An 18,917-nucleotide genomic window follows, 5' to 3' on the forward strand; every position below is an offset into this window, starting at 1 on the left:
ATCCTGTGTACTCCTTTTGTTTTATCAAGTCCAGACTCAATCCTAACACTCAAGATCCTTCAGGATTTGGACTCTTACCTTCTCATATTTCTATTTTGATTCTATCCCTTTATCACATCTTCCTGTCCTATAAATGCTATGTTGGTTCCTTCATCGGCCCTCCCTCGAATGTAGAACTGGCCTACCCCTCACACCACTGGCCTCCACCTACCAATCCTTCAGGCTCCTTCAGGTGGCCTCCACCTACCCATCCTTCAGGCTCCAATTCAAATGCCCTTCTTCTGCTGCCGAGAAGCACCCACTAATTTCCCTAAGGCAAAATCATTCACCTCTCCCTTCCCTGACAGCATCTATTATCATTTTTTCTTTCTCTTCTGATATGATTCAACTTTACATTTTTTTAAAAATATTTTTTACTAGAGGCTTAATGCACGAATTCATGCACAGTTGGGGTCTGGCTCACCCGCACCAATTCAGCAGGCTCACCAGGGGGAGGAGGTGTGGGAAATTGGCCTGCTGGCCCCACCCCCTAGTCAAACTCCTGGTCGAGCAGATAATTTGCATATTAGCCTTTTATTTTATAGGATTGATGTCAGAGAGAGGAAGGGAGAGAGTGCCGGGAGCCGGTCCATCCTTGCTGTTTCAAGGGACCTGGCATATATGGCATACGGTTCTTAATATGTTTGCTCACCTTCTTGGCGCTGTGTTTTAACCAAGGTCACCTCTCAGAGAAAGGTTGAATCCCCAGGTAGGGATTTTCCCCTGAAGTTAGGGAGGGAATAAAACCCCTCAACTAAGTGCCAGGCGGGTAATTAATCCCTTTAACTACGAACAATCATGCTTAAACTACATAATCTTTTCTCCCTGGAATGGAGATAAGAAACGCCCTAACCTTTGTAATAGAGATTGATAGGATTGAATCAACTGGTATAAATACAGTTGTAACAAGACAGAAACACTCAGAACTCAGAACACAGAACTAAGGACACAGGGCTTGGAAGACAGGACCAAGAGAGACAGAGCCTAGGCACAGAACCTACACAGAACGTTCTCTAGAGACAGAAGAACTTCGCTGGCGAGAGCATGCCGAAGGATCCTGGACAGGGACTGGCATCGGAGCCTAGAGACAGAGCCTAGCGGGAGAACATGGCAAGGGATCCTGGACTGAACCTGACTGCAGAGATTGGCAGGAGAACCTGACTGGAACCTGGACACTGAACCTGACTGGAGAGCCTGGACAGAACCTGGCTGGAGAACCTAGCGAGGGAACATGGCTACAGAACCTCGCTGGAGATCCAAAGCAGAACCTCTCTGGAGATCCAGACCAGAACTTGGCTGGAGATCCGGGCTAGAGATCCTGGCTAGGCTGCTGATCAACTGAACGCTGTCTCCGTGTCCTTCCTTCTTCGCCGACTCCGTCTACACCTTTGGGGACCCCTGGACCTGCTGGGGCTGGACCCCGGCAAGAGAGAAACATCAATGATGAGAATTATTGATCGGCTGCCTCCTGCATGCCCCAAACAACCTAGGCATGTGCTCTGACTGGGAATCAAATCATGACCTCCTGATTCATGGGTCAGTGCTCAACCACTGAGCCACACAGGCTGGGCTCAACTTTATCCTTTATTGTCTCATGCCTTGAATTGTCCTTTCAGAATGTCCATACATGCTCACCACATTATAAATTCCTAGAGAAGCTTTTTTGGCATCTATCTCTTATAATATCTTCCAAGTCCCTATACTCTAGTATAATAAGAACTAATGTTAGCTAGCACTCACTTTGTAACTCTCCCTAAATGCTCAACTCATTTAATTCTCACAGAAGCCCTATGGAATAGATACTACCTTCCTTTTTACAATTAAGAAACCAAAACACAGAGAGGTTTAATAACTTACCCAAGATCACACAGCTAATAAGTAGCAGGGCTGAGGTTCAAACTCAGTCATTTTGGTTCCAGAGTCTATTCTTAACCACTGAACTATGTATAACAAACATAGTAGGCCCTCAGTAATGCTTGTTCTGCTGTCTGCAAAAAAAAACACTAAAGAAATGCATTGCTGTTGTCATAAAAGAGTACCACTTACTAATTTTTCAAGAGTAAAACTTAGGTAAGTGTATATGGCAGGTGTGTCCTTATAAAAATGTCAAGAAGAGGATGTGCCCATCATTTCCCACGCCTATCTAGATCAATATTTGTTCATTCCAAGACATTGGTGGAAAGGCATGGAAGAAGGTCAGGGTCAGGAGTGTCTTTGAAGTCACCAAGATTTATTGCTAACTGTTGGCTTTGCCTGTCTTTCATGCTCATGTTCCAAAAAACAGAATAGTTCCAGATTGCTTATTTAAGTGCATAAAGATCATAAAATTGGATCCACATGATGCTTTCTGATTATTACTTTTTAAAGCATATATTAAGCAGGGAAAAACACCGATTACCCAAAGAGCTTGGCTTTCATGTCGTGATCTCCTGTTTTCTGCTTAGAACACCTTGCACAGAATATATCTAAATCACATCTGGAAACTTGCCAATACTTGAGAGAAGAGCTCCAGCAGATAACGTGGCAGACCTTTCTGCAGGAGGAGATTGAGAACTATCAGAACAAGGTATACTCCGGAGAACTTACCAAGGGAGGAGGGAAAGTGGGAGGGGTTTTCCTGCAGGGGATTTGGTCAAGACTACCAAAGGCCAAAACATGAATGCCTTACTTCAGATATCAGATTTCTGTGTAAAACTCTTGCTTCCAGAGCTGATTATGTACTTGAGGCTTTGTCTTCTTACTGAGATGCCAGCATGCAAAATTTCAGCAGTAGCAAACAAATTCTGTTTCAGCAGTAGCAAACAAATTCAGCAGTAGCAAACAAACTGTACACACATCTCCTATCATTTGTCAACAGGGCACTACATTAAGCAGTTTCCAGAAATCTAAATGAATTGGGATTTGTCCCACTATCATAATGGAATGTTGATTCAAGATCAGGAAGTTCATGTAAAATATGTAATCTTAGCCTCATGTCCCAAGAGGCTCAGACGAAGGAGTTTAGAGAGTATGTGCACAGGAAGGTTTGGAATCCAAGACTGTCACTCCAGTCTGAACCTAACAGTGTGAGGCTGACAAGTGTTGCTACTTGACTTTTTTCTATAAAACAATGTGATCAACAAGCCACCAAAATGGGAGGGCAGGGCTAGAGAAGGGGAACTTTTAATTATTTATTCTCCCTTTGGGTAAAGAAAATGTGGTGTTTTCCCCTGATATAGAAATTCAGACTTAGGAAGGACCCTAGAGAGCATTTAGGCTAAGGCTGCCCCTCATTTCACATAGGAGGACACTAATTTCCATTGGCATGTGGTTGGAGAGTACAAACACCAGGACTAGACCATGATGCCAGCTCCTAATTCAGTGTTTCTTCCACCCCGTCCTATTGGTGGAAACAGTCTTACACTGAGGTTGGGGGAACAACCAAACACCACCGCTGATTCAGGTTCCCCTGTCACTGAACTGGAGAGTGGGTATATAAAAAGAATTAAACAGGACAGGTTGGGAATAGCAACACACCCTTTGTTTGTCTTTGCTATAGCGGGTAATACCAGCAGCCAAAGGGAAGTACAGAGGGAAGCAGGAAAGCAGTAAGAAGCAGCAAAGTGTCTGGAATGGGATTCAGAGTCAGAGATGCTAGGAGTTGAATCCCAGCTCTGACACCTATTCACTGTGAAATCTCCCTGAGCACCTGTGCCCATTTATGGAAAACAGGGAGATGCTCTTGTGAAAATGAAATAAGACAAGGGTGTCATAAAGCACCTAGCGCATAACAGGCATACAATACATGTGATTGACTCCCCCTATAGTCCCCTTCCCCCAGTAAAATGGTGTTAAATTCCCCAAGGCAAAATAATTGCTTAAAAGAAGACCCTGCTTTGCTATTCTCTGCAGCTCAGGGTGAAAGCAGTGACCTGTATTTTCATCTTCTGCTACATAGATGCTCATAATATCTTCCCTGGTCCCTTTGCCACTAAGGAGGTAAGAGAGGAATTGAAGATGAGAAGGGACTTGGAAGCAATCATTGTATCAAATAACTGGCCAACTGTTTACTTTTTAAACCTCCAGCCTGTTTGAATCCATTTCCAAAGAAGGATTTTACAGAAGAGGAATAGTTAAACCCATTGAGCCAAGGATGTGGGTAACCATGGATGCTAACCTGTCTCCCTCTTTAACAGCAGCGGGAGGTGATGTGGCAGTTGTGTGCCATCAAAATCACAGAAGCTATACAGTACGTGGTGGAGTTTGCCAAACGCATCGATGGATTTATGGAACTGTGTCAAAACGATCAAATTGTGCTTCTCAAAGCAGGTATGTGCTTTGCAAGTGAATTTTGAGATCTCTTCCTAACCTGCTTTCACCTGCCTATTAAAGAAATGCTTGGTAAGGAAGGTGTCGGGAACAGTTTTTCTCTGATGATAATAGCTTAGGTTTCTCTTAGCAGAGAATGAATTCTTCTTAAAGGTTTTGGAGCTATTTGCCGGGAACCTTCCCTCCATAGTCTTCTCTGAGTGAAAAGATTAATTTGAAGGACACCTGCATTCCCAATTTTACCATTGCCTGTGTTTTGTTTTACACTTCAGGTCCTCAGAGCTTCCAATAAGTTGTTAGGAAAAAGACTGGAAACTCAGAGAGAGCCCTGGGGTTTTTTTTGTTTGTTTTTTGGGTTTGTTTGCTTGTTTGTTTTTTAAGTTTTTAATTGATTTTAGAGAAGGGGAAGAGAGAGAAAGAGGGAGGGAGGTAAGGAGGGAGGGAGAGAGAGAGAGAGAGAGAGAGAGAGAGAGAGAGAGAGAGAGAGAGAGAGAGAGAGAGAGATTTTGTTGTCCCACTTATTTATGCATTTATTGGTTGGTTCTTGTATGTGCCTTGACCGGGATCGAACCCACAACCTTGGCAGATGGGAACAATGCTCTAACCAACTGAACGACCCGGCCAGGGCTTTTTATTTGTTTTAATAAATATGAATAAATGTTTGATTATCAACTCTGAAACTTCTTACTGCAAGATAAAAGAGTGGCAAAGAAGTAATTTGTAAATCACTCCTCTCTTCAGTGAAGCAGACCTTGGCTTCAGCACAGGTGTTTCATTACAATAGTGAACTTTGCCCGTTTAGACAGAGAGGCAATGTGACTGAGCACCCACTGGCTACACAACCCCCAGGGTGCTCACTCAGAAACGGGTCTCTATATCAGTGCCTTTGAAATCAACTCGCCAAGGTGGAATAACCCACGCCCTCCTGCCTTTGCGTAGGTTCTCTAGAGGTGGTGTTCATCAGAATGTGCCGTGCCTTTGACTCTCAGAACAACACCGTGTACTTTGATGGGAAATATGCTAGCCCTGATGTCTTCAAATCCTTAGGTAAGGAAGTCTCTGGCTGTTTGTCTTTAAATCAGAGTTACAGGAACAGGTGGGAGCTGGGTGAAATCTCTTTTTGAACAATATGGAAACTGGTTATTTGGAAACAATGATTAAAGAATTTTATACCTATTTTACTTTATAGCTAGACACTATAGAAAATTCACATGCCTCAGATGCTCTTTGCCTGTATTACCTGTGAAGATCTAATATTTCATTTTATCTAGTTGGCAACTGAAGACATTTATATCCATTCAGTGTCCTTCCAAATTTTAAGATCCAGATAAGCAGGGGGCATATTATTTAGATAAATTAGAGGATGTGATCTGATACATAAAATCAAACAAAGAGTTCAAAGTGTGCCCTCAGGTAATTATTAATGGGAATTAAATGTAGATCTCAGAGAAATAAAGTATTACTAAGTGAAACTGACATACACCATATGAATAATTTATATTGGATTTTATCATTTAAATAAAGTGGTTTATAGTTATTAGGATTGGGACAGTATCCAAGAAAGCTTATGTGAATTTTAAAACATCAAAATGACAGAAGGGGTGGATAGCCTGTTTCCATTTAAAATACTGGGTGGGAAAAGTAGGTTTACAGTTGTGAGTACGTGAAACAGTTTATTCTTATAACATTATTAATTATCGTATTATTTTCCATACAATAATGTGTGTGTGTGTGTGTGTGTAAATATAATATGCAAATCTGAAAAATAGACACCAAACTTAACCAGTCTTTGGGGAATGGATCATTTTTTATAGGACTTTCACATTCTATATTTTCAATTCTGTACCAGTTACAGTGATTTCACCACTATAATATGTCATTTGTTAGAATTTAGAGGAAATAGAGACAAACATCAAAATGAGAGGTTTTCACATTTCAGTAAGATTGTAGCTGTTAAACTCTGTTGGTTAGGAGTGTGAGCTCTGAAATCAAGCACCCTGACTTAGAATCTCCGGATGTTACTTCCTATGTATAACCTTAGGTATATCACTTTCCTCTCCAACTTTGTTTTTTCACCTCTAAAATGGGGATAATAAAAATAATCCGTCCTTAATAGGGCTGTTGTGAAATAGTAAGAAACCCAAAGAAATTTCTTAGAGCAGTACCTAACATAGGAATCACTCAGCACAAGAAGTTTACTCTGATTATTTTGAATGATGATATGATGATAATGATGATGATGATGATGATGACGATGATGATGATAGGGATGGTAGTAGTGATGATGATGTTGGCTAAATAGATGTTTCCTCTAAGATTTCAAACTCTTAAACTGTAGAAATGTTATCACTATCCCTCTTTACCTTCTTCCATATTTTTGTCCTAGGATAATTATCAAAACCCTAAACTCTCTTTATTTTAATGTTGGCAGGTTGTGAAGACTTTATTAGCTTTGTATTTGAATTTGGAAAGAGTTTATGTTCTATGCACCTGACGGAAGATGAAATTGCATTATTTTCTGCATTTGTACTGATGTCAGCAGGTAACAGAACCAAATAAAAATAAAGTGGTTTAAAAATTGTCCAGGTAGAGACTTTTTACAAGGTCCATAACTTTTAGAATATTCGGGAGGCTGCCAAGAGAGGCTACCTCACTTATTAAGCCTATTTTTAATTTTTTCAAATAACAACCTCCCCGCACACACACACATACATCTGCCTTTTAAGAAGACTCATGCCATTCTGATAAACTCCTAATAAATGAGAATTGAGTAAAACCCAGTCCACAATTTACCTCCTGACACCAAAAGAAATGGTATGGTGGAGTCGGGTTGTCCTTCTTAGTACCAGTCTCCAAGATAACATCCAACTTTTTCCTGAAATCCACTTGGATGTCCTCTACAAGTTTATGTGCATTTAATCCATGTTTTCACCAGCACTGCCTCTTGGAGATCATCAGTGTACTGTCTTCTACTTGGAATTCTTACACATAAAGAATTCATCCTAAATTACCAACTTTTAAGTCATCTGGAATTCTATTGGCAGTTTTAGTTGTCTTATATTAGAAGGTTATCTCCATAATTTCTAGAAAGGCTATCAGAATTGCTATGAATATTTCACTGAGAAATGTTATTCTTAGAAAGGCTTGAAGGGCCATAGTGATTTCATTGTACCTGTATGTACATGACCTTAGATTTAAACTGCTACCCTTTTTGGAAGGGGAGCACCCTCCCTTCCTTTAAGTACCAGTAAGAATGGAAATGTTTAATACCCTTTATACCTGTCATAGATCAGTTTTCCACTCCCTTAGGAATATATTTTGAAAGAATAGTGAAACTGGCCTGCTAGTCTCTAACTCTGCTTTGTGGTATGATACTCTGCATCTAAGAGTCAGGAGAAATTGGGTATCTGTCACCATGTTGAGGAACACTAAGGGCTATCATTTCTCATGTTTAGATCGCTCATGGCTGCAGGAAAAGGTAAAAATTGAAAAACTGCAACAGAAAATTCAGCTAGCTCTTCAACACGTCCTACAGAAGAATCACCGAGAAGACGGAATACTAACAAAGGTGAGAACCAGCGGTTTCCAGTTGGCATAGCTTGAATTACCCCTTGCCACATACCAAGCGCCCTTGTAGGTCATCTGACCAGCCCCCAAAAGTATCAGTAAGCAACAGGCCACTAAAAGGAATAAATATCTCCATTTCAAAAAAGTTCTGTTGGGCCAAACTTCTGGTTAAATTCTATTTATCATCATTGCTTATAAAGTGCCCTACAGTAATAGGGAAATAATGTAGTAGAATTTTTTAACAATTAATACATTCTGGAAATCCTCTTCCTAGTCCATCAAAGTTGAACACAAAGCAGAGTTAATGTTCTGCATTGATAGAATTTTTGAATGTTGGAAGAGAAAATTATGAAGCACTAAAACAATTAACCAGGATAACCTTATATTCTAATATTAGTTCAATTTCCATTAAATTCATCAATCATCAACAATAAATGACTTTTTTTATTTTCTTCATCAATTTACCATTACTACCTTGTATTCAAAGCATAAGGTTTCATTTTTGCTAATTATTATATTTTGCAATGAAAGCATAATTAGGATGTCAAATTAAAATCTGCTAATATTCTTCAGTGCTAGAGCCAGGAGTATGAATTTGGTCTTAGAAAAATCAGCCCCTTCTTAGATTTTTTTATGTGTTTTATTGTTCCAGAGGATGATTTGAAAGTGTTTCTTTTTCCTGTTTTTTTTTTTTCTATGTTCTCCTGATAACTAGGTTAGGTCAGGGAGCGAAAATTGGGGGTTAATTGTTGCTTTGTTTTTGATACTCTTTCTCGAGAAGAAACTCATTGTCGTTAGAGTTTAATGTATGCCTGGTATTCTATGATATAGCTGTATCCCCATTTATTTTTACGAATCCTCTATTACTAGACATTTAAGTTGCTTTAAGTGTGTTTCGCCATGATAAACAGTGTTGTAAAGATCATCCAGATTCCCTGGATTTTGATTCTCACGTCTGTTCTCCCCTGACAACATGTCCTTTCTTCCACCTTACAGTTAATATGCAAGGTGTCTACATTAAGAGCCTTATGTGGACGACATACAGAAAAGCTAATGGCATTTAAAGCAATATATCCGGACATTGTGCGACTTCATTTTCCTCCATTATACAAGGAGTTATTCACTTCAGAATTTGAGCCAGCAATGCAAATTGATGGGTAAATGTATCACCTAAGCGCTTCTAGAATGTCTGAAGTACAAACATGAAAAACAAACAAAAAATATTAACTGAGACACTTTATATGGCCCTGCACAGACCTGGAGCGCCAACACACTGCACATCTTTTGGTGATCGGGGTCAGGCAAAGGAGGGGAAACAATGAAAACAAATAAAAGTTGAACTTGTTTTTCTCATGCATATGATTTCCATTATGCCTACAGATATGGACCCTTTTTCTGTCTCGACTTCTTGATCATTGACCTCTGTTTACAACAGAAGGAGGGTACTAAAGTTGGAAGAGTTCCTTTTCTTGTAGCTCACTACCCACAGACTTTCTGCAGAGTCACCAATCTGTTAGTAACAAGAGAGGCCAGCAATAATCGGTGGCCGGTGTGCACAGCGGAGGTTGCAGCATTACTTTGCACAACTTGCTCTTTGTCTCATGAAGGAAGTTTTTATTTTTTTTTCACCGATTATTGCCAGTCAGCAGGATGGCACGTAAAGGGTCCATAGCACTAGCAACAATAGCATTATAATATATTACAGGGTAAATGGGCATGAAGACTATATATAGCTAAAAGAGATATTGTTTATATATTGTTTTAATTAATATAAAATGTAGTTACTGGTGTAGCTTTTCCTGTTGAATTGATAAGGCACTTTCATTTTGCACCTTTTTCTTTAAATTAAATGCTAGCGTGTTCACTGTCGTGTCGCATGTGCACCAGAAACACAAGTTTTACTGAGAAGGCTTGGAAGGTACGTCGGGAGGTATTTATGCTGCTGTTTACAAAATTACTTTCAAAAGACTGGCTGGTCATATCTAGAAATCACGATGTTGGATTATTATTTTTTTACGTGTGAATTTGGAATTAGAAACTGAACTCTCCCTAAATTACGCCTTGCATTTGGGTAAGTTTAAGGATAGATGTGTTTATGCTTCATACAAAGTTGAATGGTAGATTGGTGCTGTGGACTTATACCATCATGAATATTATTTTTAAAAAAGCTTTTTTAAATGCCACCTAAAGGAGGCAGGGGAGGGGAGGCTCGTTTTATACAATTCAGTAGTTATATAGACTCAGCCTCAACTTGGAATTCGTATGCTTTGAGAACAAATCAGTAACCAGAATAGTTTATTGGAATCTAGCTTTGATTATAAGAAGGACCCAAAGATTTATATGTGGAGCAAACGCACACTCCTCACATGAGGACATAAAGCATTTACTCTGTGAAAGTTTATGTTCTTGGTGTAATCTAGGAACTGTAAGGGTTGATCTCAGAGTGAACTATTTCTAGACTAGCTGCCTCTAGATGCTATAATTCTAGAACATTGCTCTCCATATTTCATAGACAATGAATGAGAGGGTGAGGGAGGCATACCATGTTGAATTAGTTTCTGTTATTTAAATATTAAATATTTTAAGCCTTTAAAGTGAAGTCAGTGCTAACTGCAAACATGTACTTTTGTATTTATCGTCGCTAGAAAACTGTGGACTATAATTTATTTCATTAAATATTTAGAAGATTGCTTGGTTTTGGTGTTCAGGTGAGATAGAGTGAGGGTTGTGTTTTTTTTAATTTCATGGATTTTTAAAAATAATTCCCAGTGGGGGAAGGGGGAAGGAACTGTCTGACACACAAGTGAGCATATTTTGACAATAAGTGACCTTTGGGATGGTAGGCATTGAGATGCTGATTTCAGTCCCACTCGGGGTAGGAGTCAAACTTCTGGTCTGACATCAAAGGCCACGTTTGTTCAGTAAAGGGGGCATCCTCCCGTCGTGCAAAGGCGGAGTTTCCTAGAAGCCCTTTATAGTGGAGAAAGTGTCTCCTGGACCACCGGGGCCCGCCCGACTCTCCTGTGGGGACTGTGGCTCCTGGTGTCAGGCCGGATCCCAGTGCAGGCTTCCCAGAGCCCTCCACTCTGCTCAGACCTCCTCTGACTTCCCGGCTTGCTTCCTGAGGGACTTGGAAAAGGAGAAGGAATTATTCACACAAAAGTGTGTATGAAGCCTAAATGACATCTAACTTTTTCCCCCCAAAAAATATGGTAAGGGTTTAACCATAAATAGAAGACAAGAGTATTATTTACTTAAATTTCTTACAAGCATATAAAACTTTATGAGTGTTTATATAGAGAGGTTAACTATAAGCATATAGTATTTATATTTGGGCAGGAGGGGTTAAAGCAAATTTTTAATTTAAATAAGCATAGTTCCTTTAAAGAGCAATAGTATTTATACTCTGAAAAAAGTACCAAGCTTAGTTCAGTTATTTATTTGTCCGTGTTTCTCCTATTGTTTCTCCTTTGGGGAGAAATGGTGTATTTTTATTTTGGTTTGGTTTTGTTTCCTTTGTTTTCTGTCGTTCTGATTCACTAAATTTGGGGATGGTTTTATTAAAAGATATTAACTTCTTTTTAACCAAAGCTTTCTGAATATGACCAGCCTCAGGTGCTAGCGCATTAAAGAGCAACTAAACCTAATTCCAGTGTCCATTTACGAAATGAAAAGAATTCATTGAACTTCTCTAGGGGTGAGAGAGAACATAATGTTGAACTTAAAAGAAATTCTTTTTCCCAGAAAGGATTTTGCATGTACCTAATGCAAAAAAAAAAAAAAAAAAAAAAAAAAAAAAAGATGCTCTAATCACAGTAATAGTCACACCATGGTGACAGTGCTCTCAGAGTAAGCCGAAATACATTGACATGATGCTGCTACGAGATCTTTGAGAAAGAAAAGCAAATTACTTCTATAAGGTAGGAACAAGATAGCAGAGGCATGCTTGGTGGCAGGAGGGAACAACTGACTATTATTTGGATCAAAGTTGGGCTCTGAAGTTAAACAATAAATTCAGCTGACAAAATATGACGTTTAGAAAAGGATGTGAAAAACTTTGCATTTTCATTTTCTTCCTTATTATAGAAACACCTGTGTGATGATACAAAATATTTGGTGATACAGAAAATTATTTGTAATAGTTCTTATAAAGCTCCCTAAACTTAAATAGTCCTCTGATTATTGGAATCAGGTCATTGTCATCCCAGCTGCTATAAGGCCTTTTATACAATGTTTTACATCAGCTAAATGAGGCTTTTGTACAAAGTCCCAATATCATCGGTTACAACGGTGTCCAAATGGTTGCAGTCCATTGTGAAGAAACTGGCTTTGGTCACAATGAAATCAAAAGTGCAGATGAAAGTGCTTTTTTGGGACAGTTTGCAAATTGTGTTAAAGCTACGGATTTTTTTAAAGTGTTCAGCATCCTAATTTACGTTAAAGCTATGGATTTTTTTTTTAAGTCTTCAGCATCCTAATTCACCCTTCCTAACTTAAGGAAAACATGACTTAAGACACTGCTTCTAAGTTTGGTTGTTCTTTATAGTGTGGATACCCAGATGTCTGTGAGCGTATAGGGGTGGGCTGAGGGTCAAGTGAGGAGGGAGTGAGTGTGTGTGTGTGCGTGTGTGTGTGTGTGTGTGTGGTTTTTGTGTATGACCTGCGTGTGTCAGACTGCTTCTAGGCTACTACGTGTCAATGGAAAAGAAAATGTATTCAAAATACTTAAATCAAAAAACTAGAAGATGGGAATAAAAAGATTTATTCTATACAAAGCCTTGTCTGGACCACTTTAGAGAGACTTCTATTTTTTTAACCCTTCTATAAATATTTGATGGCACTTGAAATATTCCTGCAATAAAATGTGATTTGTGTAAAGAAAAAAAAAGATTTTGTAATGTGAAACAAAGAAAGAAAGTTATGTAATTTTCTAAAAAAAAAATACAAACAAACAAACTTTGTATTATTTTCTTGATGGAATTTGTCTATCTGTCTTTGGAAAACTTTTTATTTCATTGAATGTGCCATAGTAGAAATATGTGTTTTTAGTTTTAGACTAAGGAATAGCTGTTTGTGTTCCGACATTCCAAAATGCAAAACAACCTAGTAGAGTCTTTAACGAAAAGGTTTAAGTAGGATGTAAGCTTCTCTCATCGTTGCTTTTTTGCACATGTTCTTCATTCCTCTCTAGTGCAATATGTACATAGAGCACTCGCGGGTGTACCTTGATCCCTCAGGGAAAAATACATATTTGTACAGTTGTTATTATTGTTGTTTCTTTTTGTTTTTGGCTAAGGAATGTCGACTGAATTACTTGTTATTGTTGAGGGGCAGCCAGATAATAATCCTAAAGCCACTGTTTCAAACATTGATTGTTTAAATCATGTGTCCTTCCAGTGCTATTAAGATACTAATAATAAAAAGTTATTTTCTGACAGTTCTTTGTGCTGATTGGTGAAAAAAAAAAGGGTAAATAAGCACCTTATGATTGACTTACTGTGAATGACAATCCATCTTGATATCAACAAATAGAAAGCCCTATCATTTTGGAGTTGGGTTAAGAGTCAGAAACAATGTGCTCAGGGATCTTCTAAAACTCTTAAAACAGGGTGGCCAGTACTACTGGGACAAATTGTGTTTTTTATTATTAATAATAATGATCATGCTATCCCTCCAAGGCACAGTGAACTGTGTAGAACCGACTGCATGTGTATAAATGTCACTATCATCTCATTTTGTTGAGTTCAAAACGTGTGTTCTTCAGTCTTGTGTACTTAAAAACACTGAATAACTTCCAGAACTGTGGAAAGTTATGCCAGTATGTTCAAAAGATAAATGAACAGGTCATCCACCAACAGAGAGCATCATTCAAAGTACAATCTTGCATACTCCATTTACCATTTCTCAAATAGTTAAAATATTTATGATAAAAATATTTATAGCCTTCAACAATATATTAAAAACTACTTCAAATTCCACATAATATGGATACAAGTGTTTAAACCAAATGAGATAAGGGCCCTGCCTATCAGTGGAGTGAGAGAGGTAAAAGGTAAAATATGTTTTTTCTAACAGCAGCAAACAACTACTAATTTCACTGGGTTCATCTCTAGAAGCAAACCAAAAAACTCCCTTTATGTAACACGTCTCCTACTTCCACATTTGTAGTTTTTTTTTTCTTTTTTAAAAAAATATATATTTTATTGGTTTTTTACAGAGAGGAAGGGAGAGGGGTAAAGAGTTAGAAACATCGATGAGAGAGAAACATCGATCAGCTGCCTCCTGCACACCCCCCACTGGGGATGTGACCACAACCAAGCTACATGCCCTTGACCGGAATCAAACCTGGGACCCTTGAGTCCGTAGGCCGACGCTCTACCCACTGAGCCACACCAGTTAGGGCCACATTTGTAGTTTTTAATCTGTCGAAGTAATACAAGAGATAATGTTTAAAGATAAAACCCACCTGGTCACAATAGCATGAGCCAGCTTTTAGGGTCTCGTTTTACATTTTTGAAATACAGTTTTGATCTCATATTTCAATATATTGCTTTCCATAAAGGCAGTGAACCTCAGTGTAATTGTTGCCTTTGATTTTTCCATTTCACACTCGGAATACACATTCAGATATTTTTTTAAGACCACACAAGAGTATAATTTGGTAAAACTTTTCATGTTTTTTTGCACATGTTCTTTATGTCTTTTAGATGAAAAGGAAGCTTTTACCTTATTTTTGAAAATAAATATCATGGAAATGGGAAGAAATCTCTCTCTCATATATGTATACATATATTCATACATATATATGTATACATATATGCATATACACACATTATTGACAATTTTACATATTATACCATTTGGTTGCCACTTCTTATAAAGGGATGACACAGCAGAACCCCATAAAAACAACTTTATACAATGGATGAGATTATGTGCCCAGAAAGGCAACTGAAACATTAAATCTTGATCTATTGCTAATAGTCCACCATCCTATCCCTAAACACTAGTATTAGCGAAGAGTTCCACCAGCTTTCATTAAAGAGACCTTCCTGTATGATTGTTTATCCGTAAGAGATGAGGAGGCTAACAAGCAATGGGTTTCACTCCTGGATCCGTTTGCTTCTTTGCTAGTGCAAAGGAGATCAGTTTTGTCGGGCTCTCAGAACAGTTTTAAACATAACCTAAAAGCCTGGTTTCATACCAAGGAAATATTGTAGAAAGGGGTGGGGGAGGGACTTCATGTTTAAACAAACCCTCAGAACTTCAAGCAATAAATACATCCAGTCATTTATTTATTTATAAATGAGTGACAGCATAGTGAATCCTAAGAGAAATGTGTTTTCAGCAGTGAAACATAAAATGGAGTCTTGTGTGAAGAAAGTGAATATGAATATTTTAAATGGATGCCTAGAGAAATCCGTGTTTGCTGTTTACATTTAGCATGTTTACCACACTAGCAGTATCACACTTCTTATTTTTCTCCTAAGAACTAATGAAAGATAGCTCGCTCTCAGCTTTGACATGCTGCACATGCCATTATGTTGTTCTCCAAGAGCAACTAAAATTTCTCCAGTGTTCATGTGTAATTCCTTTCTCATTCATTATCACTTCAATGTGGATGAATACTGTTTCTAGGAACTTGGTCATCAGTGAACAGATTACATATGTAAATGCAGACCATTCTTGAGCATAGAGTGAATATGATTTCACACACACATGAAAAAATTCATATGTACTGTACACACTTTCCTGAATCAAAAATTCTCTTCTATCCACAATGGTTTGAAATCTCTCATAAAACAGTGGTAACTTTTTGTACATTAGGACATTAGCTGGCTGCTTCTTTAAATGTCCCTGTATTGTCTGCCTGCTCCTTTTGTGGAGATGTGTTTTTGTATTGGATGTTTGGGCCAATGGGAGGCTTCAAGCTACAACATATTTTCCCAGTTTAAATATATTTAACATATGACAAACCCCAGACAAGGCTTTTAATATGTATAAAGAACTGCAGTGTTAGGTGGTTTATTTGCAAACCGTTTTCAATGTTGTCCATTTTTATGGCACCTTTAACAATATTCTTGTTTCCAAAGTACAAAAACTAGGTTAAATATCTAGCCATAACTGAATGTCAAGCAATAAAACAAATGACCTTTGTGCATAGACTTAAAAAAATACAAATGTTAGACATCTGCATGTAAATGCAATCTCTTGTTTACTGCTTTCCTCAACTCGAGCAATTGATTCCTTATTTACTGTTAACTTAAGAACTTGTAATGGCCTGTAAACATTTTCTCTCTTACTCTTCTTTCAAATTTACCTTCATCCCTGCTTTTGAGTCATAATATTTAATGTTGTTCTGCACATTTCTATACAGTTAACTTTTTGGCTTTCATTCTGTATAGATAAGAAAATGTTATATTATAAACAGCCTACTCAGTGCAAATATTTATCTGTTTATCAAATCCACAATATGCTGTATAATACTGGTTTTACTATATAATCTATTTTAGACATAGCTGTTTAGAACTAGAGTGTGCTATTTTTGTGTTTTTCTGATGTGTGGTGCTAGATAAGTTACTTTTGTGAACAAAAAAAACACACACCCTTTTATTCCTAGACAATACCACCTTTGGGTCTTGTTAATTTCACTGAGTATAACTATATATTTGTATATATATACATATATATATATATCTACCTATGCCCAACTGGCAGCTGTATCAGAGTGCTGGATTTGGGACATGCTTTTCTCTTTAAATACGTACTATCATTATATAAATTATTCTAGAGTGTATTTAATTAGGATAAAATTACTTCCTTAGTATGGATATTTGACATCAATAGGGTGAATTTGTTTATAAATATGGATATATGAAAACTTATTAGCATTGACTTTATGTTTGCTACTTGGCTTTATACAATATCTCCTAAGCTGAAAAATAATTTGCCAGGCCTTCAAGATCCTAAAGAAACACTCTAGTTTAATGGAGTAATCCTTTTTTTTCTTCTTACTAAGGAATTATATTATTGACAACTGACAGGGTTGTGTACTTAGCTCCTATTATAGATAATAGGTATTTATATAAAATATCCTTGGTGGCTTGATGGCGGAATAAACCTTTCCCCTCCTACCTGAACCATGAGAAGTCTGAAGACATCCACTGTCATGGCAGAACATGGCCCAATAGAGCAAATTCTATTTTAATTCTGACCTCGACCAGTTCTATGAACTGAGCGAAGGACCTTCTTGTTAAAAGTCATTTAATAATGAGTTTAAACTCTTTCCCCTATTCTCCCAAGACCTATTGGCATTGTTAAAAATCAAAGTATATCAAATATCTAACTAAGGATGTAGTTAACCTTATTAAATATTGATTAGAATTGTTCTGTAATATTACTGAATTTGTAAGATCTTTAGCAAAGATTTTTGAGCAATTTATAAATATAGAGCAAATGTTTCTGTTTACTGCACTTTTTGTAATTGAAGGTGATAAATTCTCAAGCCATGGTTATTGGCTTCCATGCACTGCATATTTACCCACAATTTAGACATTTTCCATTTTTATGGAAGAGTTGCTGTTAATTACAAATGCAATCATGTGGTTAATGAAAGCTAATGCTAATAGTTAACCTTTTAAAGTGAATTGGCTACAGTTTAAGGAGAAATTTCTTTTACTACAAGTCATGTCATTCCTTACTGCTTCACATAGAAAGAGATGGAAACTTTTTTTTAAAGCACCATTCAATAGCCTATGCTTCCTGGAGATAGAGATTGTATTTCTTTGTGTCTGCACAATGGCCAGCACATGCCAGCATTTGATAATTATTAAATAACAATGAGTGTGCCCCAATCCAAATTCTTTTTCTGGGTTGTTAAAGTAAATTTATAAAGTATGCCAAGCCTATGGTTAACACTTTCTTCTACAACCAAGTATTAGACCCACATTTAAAAAGACCACATGAAATGCTGATTCTAATTGTGTGTAGGTCTTGAGGATTAAGCACACAAATTTCACAAAACTCGTGAGTAACAAACTCAGCCTTCTGTAAATATACATGCAAGTCTGGAAACAGTAATACTGTACCTATAAATATATCTGTCTGTTTTGTGTACAGTATGTAAAAATTCCTTTTCTGCCACACTAAAAATGCAAGCCATTTATGGGTATCCTAAAAATAGTATTGTACTAAAACTTTGCTAATGATCTTTATTAGAAGATCATCCAACTTTTCACATACATTGGGTTTTCTTTTCAATTCACTCTTACAGTAGTCTGCTTATTTCCAGCTGTTTGTTATTTTATTGTGTCCTGAATTTAAAAAGATATTTTGATTCATTTTGTAAATACAAGCTGTAAAAAAAGAGAGATTTAATGTTGTCTTTTAAATACTCCAATTTTCATTCTAATATGAATGTTGTTATATTGTACTTAGAAACTGTACCTTTAATATTACATTACCTTTATTAAAAGTGCATTGAACACATCAATTTTAGATGTGCTTTATGTACTATTATCCTATAATAAAACTTCAGCTTCTAATGGAACACTTGCCTTGTTTTTCTTCTTTTTTGCTTATTGAGTTGCACTATACATAGTTTTCTAGCTTACAGATTGTCTCCAGAGAACAGTCTTGTAGACCTTACTACTCAAAGTACCTGTGGACAGATCAGTAACCCTGGCATCACCTGTGACCTTGACCTTATTAGAAATGCAGTGTCCCAAGCACCACCCCAGAACTACCAGATCAGAATCTGCATGTTTACAAGATCCCCAGGTGATTGCTTTGCATACTAAAGCTTGAGGTGCACTAATCTATAGTATAGTGTTTTTTTTAAAAAAAACACAATTCATTTCCATTTTGCAGAGAGAAAACATGTACAAGGATCAAACTACCTTTTTGATCAGTGAAGGCAAAGAAGGAAGTTTTCACTTGTGAGCTAATGTCTATTGACTGATAGAGGCTTCTGCGGCTGCTTCCTGTCTCAGAGGAGGGTCATG

At 37.4% G+C, this 18,917-nt stretch overlaps 2 protein-coding genes across 6 annotated transcripts in view; both read left to right on the plus strand.

Moving 5' to 3' along the window:
• Positions 1–18,463, plus strand: part of RORA (RAR related orphan receptor A) — a 734,689-nt gene extending 716,226 nt beyond the window's left edge. For 4 of the 5 annotated variants that reach the window (XM_059699570.1, XM_059699569.1, XM_059699572.1 and 1 more), the window contains 6 exons: positions 2,484–2,605; positions 4,215–4,347; positions 5,287–5,394; positions 6,779–6,889; positions 7,803–7,915; positions 8,911–18,463. In XM_059699570.1, coding sequence (XP_059555553.1) covers positions 2,484–2,605; positions 4,215–4,347; positions 5,287–5,394; positions 6,779–6,889; positions 7,803–7,915; positions 8,911–9,075 — 752 coding nt within the window. In that variant the 3' untranslated portion in view covers positions 9,076–18,463. The remainder of the gene's footprint in view (positions 1–2,483; positions 2,606–4,214; positions 4,348–5,286; positions 5,395–6,778; positions 6,890–7,802; positions 7,916–8,910) is intronic. The other variant, XR_009453285.1, reaches the window with a different exon arrangement.
• The window catches only part of ICE2 (interactor of little elongation complex ELL subunit 2), a 78,645-nt gene continuing 67,530 nt past the window's right edge, over positions 7,803–18,917 (plus strand). Inside the window, exon 1 of the mRNA XM_059699565.1 lies at positions 7,803–7,915. The gene's annotated coding sequence lies outside the window, so the exon portion shown is untranslated. The remainder of the gene's footprint in view (positions 7,916–18,917) is intronic.

This window comes from Myotis daubentonii, chromosome 1, assembly GCF_963259705.1.
Source record: "Myotis daubentonii chromosome 1, mMyoDau2.1, whole genome shotgun sequence".
Lineage (NCBI taxonomy): Eukaryota > Metazoa > Chordata > Mammalia > Chiroptera > Vespertilionidae > Myotis > Myotis daubentonii.